Genomic DNA, 8,948 nt, shown 5'->3' with positions numbered 1-8,948 from the left:
ACCTGTCAAATAGTTCATTTCGCTGTATATTTCACCTCGTGTAGCCGCACGGTAATACAACATTTGAAAGAAAAGAAAAATACATAAGCATCCTCTCAAAACTATTGTGATCCTATAAGACAATTTTCATTCCATTCTAACAAGTAATTCAAAAGATATACGCTTTTAACCTCGAAAAACATCATTGTTCCATACAAAATGTATGGCCTACCTGGGTATGCGGTTGTACATGTGAAGGGTATATAAACTTAAATAATTTTAAAAAATATCAAAACATTTTTGATATTTTTTATTTTTTGCACATGGGTAGAAAAAATCTTTTCTGAAGCTTTTTAAAAATTTAAAGTCGATACGATTCTTTAATCCAAAGTTATTTTGGAATAAAGATGCGAAACTTATCCGGGTAGGCGGTTGTACACAAGACGGTTAAAACTCAAAACTTAACTGAGTTAAAAAAAGTAAAAGCGAAAGAAGTGGTAAGTGGGATGGGTGGGGGGGGGACCTAATGCGCAAAATGAAACTTCCATCTCACGAGAATATGCATCCTTTATCTAAGATATAGATTAGATTTGGGTTAGAGGTTACACAAATGAAGGTCTTTCTGAAGTGTCGATGTGAAAATTGTACTGGGAATTCTAAGCCAAAGAAGAACTAAGATGCACATTTTTTTCTCAGTGGTGGCAAGTTCTTTTTCTCGGGGCTCCACCCGATCGCTTAGGGCCGCAGCAGTGCTCCATTGGATACAACTTTATCGTACGTGCTGTCATTTCATTTTTGCTGGATTATTTAGATTGATCCCAAGCGCCAAAGATTAAGCTTAAACGACTGGAAAATTGAATATCCATAGAAAAAAAATGAAAGCTCCACAGCTTCATTGGTTTGATCAATAGATGGCGTATTACAACTCATCATTATATTGCTATCCTTTTCTTGCAATGTGTTTCGACAAGTTTCATCTTATCATGACCTATATAGCCTTCTAACTTTCTGAGCAAAAATCTAGATTAATGGTCGTGTGGTCAGATACGTGGGTATCAACACCAACGACCATTACTCAAATCTCACTTGCTTCAGTGCTGGTGGTTTCCGTTGGAGTTTAGTATTTAAACAATCGTATCGCCGTTCTAGTTCTAGCGATGCATAACTTCAATGCGAAACCATACAACAGTACAGAGGAAATGAGAAAGCTCTCCTCCAAGCGATGAAGCTCAACTGGTTGGGGTATCCCACCAACAGATAGCGCCACCAGCTTTTTCTCTATTTTTAGAATGCATGAGTCGTTTGCCGTCTGCTAAACGAAGTCTTTCTATATTCCGTTTAGGTAGAGAACTTGAGTCGTTTAGAAGCCGTTTAGTGGTCGTTTAGTGGATTTGTGGCACTTGGGTAGAAACAGCCAACACTTGAAGGCTACAATATAAACAAGGAACTAGATGAGGATTAACTGAACTATGCAATGAATTATAGCTTGTACAAATGAACTCAAACAGACAAGTGAATAAACATTAGCAAAGTGACAGTTCAACCGTCTACACGTTATTTTCTTATTCTCAAAATATCACAAGTTTTCCTCCAATTTCACACCCGGTGTAATTTTCTACATGCAGCTTTCTTGAAAATTTGAAGTTATTTCAATAATTAAAACAGAACATATGATCAATTTACCATCCAGAAATGCAAACTCCCATACAAAATGTATGACCTACCCGGGTAGGTGGTCATAAAGATGAGGGTGTATTTTTGGTCTTAGAAACGAAGGTAAAATGGTTGCGTTCTCAACAGTGCTCCTGCCGAAATCTGCCAATATAATCTGGCCACACTGGCTCGCAGGGCAAAAGCTCGCTCGAAAGGTCAACAACCGTCGCAAAACGTCAAAAACGACCGTCGCCAGCGCCTCGAAATCGTTGCGAGTTTCGCTCGCTGGCGACGTCGGTTTGCAGTACATGCGACGCCGGTTTTGACGTTTTGCGACGGTTTTGCGACGGTGGCCGCCAAAAAGCTCGCCTGACCTGCGGACCAGTGTGGCCAGATTATATTGGCAGATTTCGGCAGGAGCACTGTTGAGAACGCAACCATTTAAATTTAATCACGGCGCTCTGCCTCGTGCATTTTAAAGGCATGCAATAGAGCGCATTCTCTCCGTGAAGGCGCTCCATCCGCCATTTTTAATTTTCAGCCCAAAACAACGGACTTCGGATCCGATCTTGGGCCGGACCCCCACCGTGTGTTTGTACCTACCCCTCGACTGAAAATTTAATTTTCTTTTTCTGTCAGGTGAGCTTAAACCGCGGACAGCGAGATTCAAATTCAAATTTAAATAATTTTCTTTGACGAGCAATTCTCGGAATCCCCACAACTGACATGTTCTACTTATTAGGAACATTAAATTTTAACGGATAAAACTAAAAAGTGCCAGGCAAACAAACGTGCATCAGCGCGATAAGGCCCGTGTCTGTGCTCCATCGGATGCGATTTTATCGGAAGGCCTGTCAAAATTTTATATGAGACTAGCTGGCCCGACAAACTGAGTTATTCCGAAAAAAACTAAAATATTCCATTATTGCTTTTTTACTTGGGATAGTTATATCGTGCCCGTATCCCCTCAGGATCCGATCATCGAGTGTGCTGTATACAACACAACAACAATCCTGAGCTTTGTATGGGAGTTAGAAAATCATTATTAAATTAAGTTTAGTGTAACATCTGAACGATTTTTAAATCTTAAAACCTATTCTCATACCACCATAAGGTGTGTGTAAAGTTTCGTTGAAAATGATCCAGCCGTTTCGGAGTTTGCTCGCGACAAACACCGTGACACGAGATTTTTATATATATAGATTTGACAGATAACGTCGGACGTGCGATTTCGTCGTACGACGGAATCAAAAATTTTTTATTTCGTCGGACGCCGCATCCGATTTTATCTGTCAAACTAAATGTGTGGTGTTTTGTAGGAACAATCTCAACTTAATTTTTCATAATCGTTATATTATTAATATCATCCAAATAATCGCAATATCATACGAAAAGGCGTTTGACAGCACGTGCGATAAAATCGCATGCGATGGAGCACAGACACGGGCCTAAGTAACAAATGAGGATAGCGATCCTTGAAACAGCAACCCAAGCGCCACAGATTAGGCTTAAACGACTGAAAAATCAAATATCTGTGATTTTCGGTAGGATAAATGGAAAATCGGTAGTTTTAGGGCGGTCATCTGTGAATCGGTAGGCATATAAAAAATCGGTAGGAATGCAGATAAATCGGTATTTCTGGTCACTCTGAGTGAGATGGCATTTTTCCCACCACCCCTTCCCCCTCAGACGATGTTTGACCACACACATCGTCTCCTCCATTAGGAAATTTGATAAGATTGGATTGATAAAAAGAAGCACCCTAAACACGATACGCTCGCTTTGTACAGGTTTGTGCTGTTTTAAACGGTCCATTCCTTCCTTTTGGTGGGAGGTGGCATTTTTTCTGTTTTTACTTTAGTTTGCTTGCTCAAGGAAACCAAACACAACCGAAATTCATCGCGAATTTCATTTACAAAACAGACAACACAAAAGCGCCCCTTAGTGTGTTGTTTACCATCGGTGGCTCTGATAAAATAGTGAGGCCGTTTTTTTCATAGCTGCTAGTGCATCCCGACTGTAGTGGTGTGTGACTTTCGTCACAGTCAATTTAATCTGAACCAAACATAATCAAAAGTGAACAAAAAAAACCCAGAGCGGTTAAAACGGGTTGGATTTTCCCTCTGACTGGCGCCCACCACCGCTTTTGTACACATCATCATCAGCAGCGTCAGCAAAACGCCATCGCGTTCCAGGCGACGCCATTAATTTCGATGATAGAGTGATTAGCCGGTTTGCTAGCGAGCGTAGCAGAAAAACCGCGTGTTTGCACCTGTGACGAGCGACAACTCTTCATATCAGCCGGAGCAAGAGCTTGCCCACTAACCCGCCAGTCATCATGTTCCAGAAGCGGCAGCTGCGCATCATCTACCTGGTGATTTTGATCATCGTACTGGTGCTGGTCTACAAAAGCTTCACCCAGCACGGACCGCCCGCTGCTGAGGGCGATGTGGAGCAAACGTCGGGCGGCAATGAGGCGATGCTCAAACCAAGCGCACCGGTTTTAGTCGTGGTGTACTATGAGACACTCTGTCCGGATTCGAAAAACTTTGTCCTCCACCAGCTGCAGCCCGCGTTCGATAGGGCGCCGGAGCTAATGGATATAGAGTTTGTCCCGTTCGGAAAAGCGTCGGTAAGGGGGAACGGAAGAATACGCTCTGGAACGTTTGTAGATTTTTGTGGACATTTCTCTCACAATCTCACTCTCTTCCAACAGTGGACGACCAAATCGGACGGATCGCTCGAGTTCGACTGCCAGCACGGGCCGATCGAGTGCGAAGGAAACACGATACACGCCTGCGTCGTGGAAGCCGTCCGGGAGCCGCGCACTCGGCTCGCCATGGTGGCGTGCATGATCCAGAACAACATTATGCCGCGCGACATATTCTATCGCTGTGCCAAGGAGCACGGGGTGGAGATCGAATCGATCAAAAAGTGCTACGACAGCCCGCACGGTGCGGAGCTGCTGAAGGTGCACGGCGAGGCAACGCACGCCCTTCGACCGGCCGTTTCGTTCATACCGACCGTCACGCTCGATGGGGCACAGTACGTCCAGAAGTCGATCCTGAAGGATCTGTTTGGCAACGTGTGCCAGGTGGTGGCGGGTCGTGGCCCGAAGCCGGACGTGTGCAAATGATAGCAGCTAGTGCTGCACTTCCTGGCGCGCTACCTACAGTCGGAGGTGCTGGACGAGGTGCGCCAGCTTCCGGGGCAGTTGCGACGCGGATTGTTTTGGCTGTTGAACTAAGCTGCTGCTGCTGCCAGCAGTGAAATATCCTTAAATCAAGTCCATCCAATCGTTGATAACTTACGGTCAGGTTTTTCCAAGAGTGTCGCCTCAAAGTCGCGAGGGGATGAAAGTCATCCTTCGTTCCAGTAATCCGTTTTCCTGAACCATCTCTCTTTTGTAATTAATTTTCTCCTTCTGTACTTCGTACTCATACTACATTGGGTCAAAACACATAGCACATACTACCGCTGGCTGCTAAAATTATAAATAGGTAAACGAAAACAGAACAAACAAAAAAAAAACCAAACAGTATCTTGGCCGTACTATGCTGAAGGCCGGATTTAAGTCAAGTAGAACTAGAACAAATATTTTAGTGCAATTTGTAGTGAGGCTTGCGGTGCGGTTTTGGGCCATTGTCCTCTTCTGTAGTCTTTACTCACGCAACCGAAGTAGGGGCGAGGGTGGCAGTTGCAGTGCAACTGCCATATTCAATAATGCTCTATAGTCCGCACTCCACACAGGAACGAATGCTAGCCACAGATGATAGTGAGAAAATTGGTTCTAGGAGTACACCGCATAGAACAATTAGCAATAGTAGTATACAGAACCGTATGTGTGTGTGTTTATCGAAAGTAATTCCAGTGTTTTTCTGTGTTAAAACACAGATAGATTAAAAAAGACAGGGTTAAGTTACAGCTAAACAGTAAGAGTGCCGAGGGGTTTAGTCGAATTGGCCGACATTTGCTCAAACAGGGCACAAGTAAAGTAAGCAACGTGTTCTTCCGTTCGTTTACTTTTGTGCATCGGATCACTTATTGGAAAAAGGAAACTCCGTTTTCTACGAGAGACTGAGCAATTGATACAACCTAATCTTACGTTCTCTACGAATTTATGTTCCCGAACAGCGTACCGCACGCAAGATAAGGAGAACTTAATTAGGGATTATTATTAAATTCCTTTCCATATGGGTTGTATGTTTCGTTTTGTGTAGTTTTCCTTCTTTGGGTGATATTTTACGCTAGGTTTTGCTGTTCAGATTGTTAATAACGAACGGAGTGTGTATAGAGGATCAATTAAATTATTAATAAAAAGTAAAACCGTTTACCGCTCTATCCAACCATTTGTTTTGTTCGGTGAAAAGTAAGGCCCAACTCTCGTAATGACTGCTTACTTTTGGTTGTTTGTTCATTTGTACGTCTAGAATTTATTCTTCATATGCAGCTCAATCGATCTTCGCTACCTTAAATGACACACCCGATGGAATAAGTAAAGATGGAAATGCATCTCCTGCCTACCCTCCCTTTCAGTTACTCTCCACCTCCATCGCTTGAGCCTGCTGTCCTTCCGCCTTCGGCAAGCTGTCGTCATAGAACAAATACTCATCCTGATATTCCTTCAAAATCTTGCTCGACCGCTTCTCGTCCAGGAACAGCGAGTACACCTTCCGGATGTCTTCCACCATAATTTCCGCTGCCTTGCGCCGTTTGCTCACCAGACTGGCCGTCGTGATGGATTGAATTGCGTACCGCAGGCTTGTCTCCGTCGCAATGCGTCCAAGCACCATCAGCGCATCGCTGTTGATCTGGCAGTCTTCCTCCTCGCAGCGAATCTTCAGAATCTCCTTAATCTCCTTCTCCGTGTACGGAACGGTGCGAATGATAATCATACGATCGAGCAAATCGATCGGGATGCCGTGCGGACTGCGGTAGTGTGTGCCGCGGATTTTCGTAATGCCACGATTCGTTGCCATCACCACCACCGGTGCCATATCGCTCTCCAGTGCCCGGTTCAGGAAGGAGAAACACTCAATGTCCAGCATGTGGCACTCGTCGATAAACAGCACGCCCGGGTTTATCTCCGCCTTGCCCTCTTCGCGCCATTCGATCACCTTGCTGTTGATCTGGTCCCGTACCTCCTGCTTGATTTCACCCGTATCGCCCGAAAACAGTGCCAAGAATCCGTGCGTCCGGCTGTTAATGACGTCGATTTCGTGCAACGATACCGTGTGCACCACCTCCTTGCGCTTTTGCAACTCCCCCTCGGGACACTGCACGAAGCGTGTCTGCGAGCCGGTCGCATCGTAATCGCGTGCTCGCGTAAAGCTACGGCCCAACTTCGACACCTTGCCGGACGCTTTGTCGATGGTGATGATATCACCCGCCTGGATCTTCTCCTTGATGAAGCACTCGATGATCTTGTTGCCAAGATCGTAGTTCGTCTCCATGTCCGTCGTTTTCATCGTCACTTTGCCCACCTTCTGGCCCGTGCCCGTTGCTGGCCGATCGATCTGTATCTCGACCACCTCGCCCTCGATGATTTCCGTCTCCTCTTTAATCCTCAGCCCGATGCTTTTACGCAGCGCCTGCGACAGTGCCTCGGTTTTGTTCATCTCGAGCGAGTAAATCTCCGATCCGGACATGCTAGTGAACGGTGTCTCGTTGCCCAGTGCCTGCGCCATGCCGACGGCGATGGCCGTCTTGCCCGTACTTGGTTCGCCCGCCAGCAGAATGCACCGACCGGCAATTTTTCCTTCCCGTACCATTTGCACCACAATTCCGGCGGCTCGGCGTGCTTCCTTCTGGCCGACCATACCCTGGGACACGGTTCGCGCTTCCAGCACATCGTCCAGCCCGAGACCGCGGATGTGCGAGTGGGCCCCGATACGCTCGATACGGGTCACATCCCGGATTTCAATCTTCTCCAGATCCGTCATACTTGGCGAGTGCTTTCGAGCGGAAAACTTCGCAGCAAACAATGTCGAAAGCGAGTGTCTCGTTACCGTAGCAACAAAACAACCGATGAAGGTTCTAGAATGAAAAGTGAAGCCCTTGGTTGAATTTTATTTAATCGATTTGAACTAAGAAGTTTAATGGTCAAGATTTTATGCAAAATAAGTTTTTCTACAAATGTTTGTTTTGTTATTGTAAACCGCGTGTTTCAGGACGCACTGAGAAGATGCCGTCCGGCTAACATTTACACCTGTTTTTTACACTTTAAATGCACCTAAAACACTTGCACTATTTCACTTACCACCTAAAAATGAGATATTTATCAACGTATTCCACGAATATACGCGATTATGGCAAAAAATCTTCGTTTTCGGCAGAAAATACAACGCGGGCACAACTCTCGGACGCTCTTCTATTTTTTACTTGGACGAGATGTACGGTCCAAACGCGCGTGTTTGGAGGTTGCCGCAACTGAAAAATACAAGGTTGTACCATTTTAACGGTTGACGTATTAGGCAGTATTTTGACAGTTATGCACATTTTAGTTTAAACAATCAAATACCGTTATTTAAAAGCATGGAGATGGCTGGAGTATATTAAAATATAATTTTCCGGTCATAAATTATATGAAAATTTGTAATTATTTAATTACGATATATATATACAAAGATGAGGTATTGAGTAAAACTAGTACAAGTAAAAGTAGGACAAAAGAAAATCAGTTTATGGTAGAAAATCATAATGATAAAATCAGTTAAAGTAGTTTTAATATAAAATACGGTGCGAAACTACATTTCCTCTCTAATCAGCTTATTTGTGTCAGTTTGGATGTGTGTATGGTGCCTCTGTCAAATTGATGGTTTTAAGAAGTTACTTTACCTGGTAATGCTCTTACAGGATTTGAATTTTTGATGGTGTATGTAATACCTAGGCACCAATATAGCAACAAGTCTGAATTCAATAATTGAATGCTTTTTAGTTGGCATGCTTTTTAATTGATCGGTCAATAGTTGGTTGCCAGTCCAAGAATACGAAAGTTTACATTTTAAAGAATTATTAAAGCCTAAAAAATATAGCTAATAATGTTTGAGCTTAAAGACTTGTACTGATCTGATGCCATACTGATCTCTTAAATTATGGCAGGTAGAAAAATTAGAACAAGTCCCAGCACAAAAAGTATATTTTCAATTTTAAGAACACGCCTCAGACATGATCAATGGTTGGACAACCCTGCTTCCTAAGCGATGACGCCACGCACCGAACCCCTACGTCAGCCGCCCGCACACACCCCCCACTACAGAAGACCTTTCTCGCTTACCCAGCTCCCACCGCACAACATTTCACCACGATGACCGCGT

General features: G+C 44.2%; 2 protein-coding genes across 3 annotated transcripts; one reads left to right on the top strand and one right to left on the bottom strand.

Moving 5' to 3' along the window:
• Positions 1-3,314: 3,314 nt before the first annotated feature.
• On the top strand, positions 3,315-5,973 carry LOC120956813 (GILT-like protein 1). Its single transcript, XM_040378560.2, has 2 exons — positions 3,315-4,264; positions 4,349-5,973. The coding sequence occupies exons 1-2, from the start codon at positions 3,971-3,973 to the stop codon at positions 4,766-4,768; spliced, it is 714 nt and encodes a 237-aa protein (XP_040234494.2). The 5' UTR covers positions 3,315-3,970; the 3' UTR covers positions 4,769-5,973.
• A 49-nt stretch (positions 5,974-6,022) lies between these two features.
• On the bottom strand, positions 6,023-8,050 carry LOC120956812 (ruvB-like helicase 2). Of its 2 annotated transcripts, none has more exons than XM_049610190.1 (2): positions 7,892-8,050; positions 6,023-7,688 (listed from the first exon to the last, which is right to left on the bottom strand). In XM_049610190.1, the coding sequence occupies exon 2, from the start codon at positions 7,572-7,574 to the stop codon at positions 6,165-6,167; it is 1,410 nt and encodes a 469-aa protein (XP_049466147.1). In that variant the 5' UTR covers positions 7,575-7,688; positions 7,892-8,050; the 3' UTR covers positions 6,023-6,164. The 2 variants fall into 2 exon arrangements, with proteins under 2 accessions (XP_049466147.1, XP_040234493.2); XM_040378559.2 differs by having other exon boundaries at positions 6,023-7,668.
• Between the last annotated feature and the right edge of the window lie 898 nt (positions 8,051-8,948).

Source organism: Anopheles coluzzii, chromosome 3 (genome assembly GCF_943734685.1).
Source record: "Anopheles coluzzii chromosome 3, AcolN3, whole genome shotgun sequence".
Lineage (NCBI taxonomy): Eukaryota > Metazoa > Arthropoda > Insecta > Diptera > Culicidae > Anopheles > Anopheles coluzzii.
Note: the sequence above shows the minus strand (reverse complement) of the source record. Positions and strands in the feature narration are given on the sequence as shown.

Coding starts and splice junctions, on each gene's coding strand:
- LOC120956813 (XM_040378560.2), top strand. CDS start 3,971: ATGTTCCAGAAGCGGCAGCTGCGCATCATCTACCTGGTGATTTTGATC. Junction 4,265..4,348: donor TCCCGTTCGGAAAAGCGTCG/GTAAGGGGGAAC, acceptor CTCTTCCAACAG/TGGACGACCAAATCGGACGG.
- LOC120956812 (XM_049610190.1), bottom strand. CDS start 7,574: ATGACGGATCTGGAGAAGATTGAAATCCGGGATGTGACCCGTATCGAG.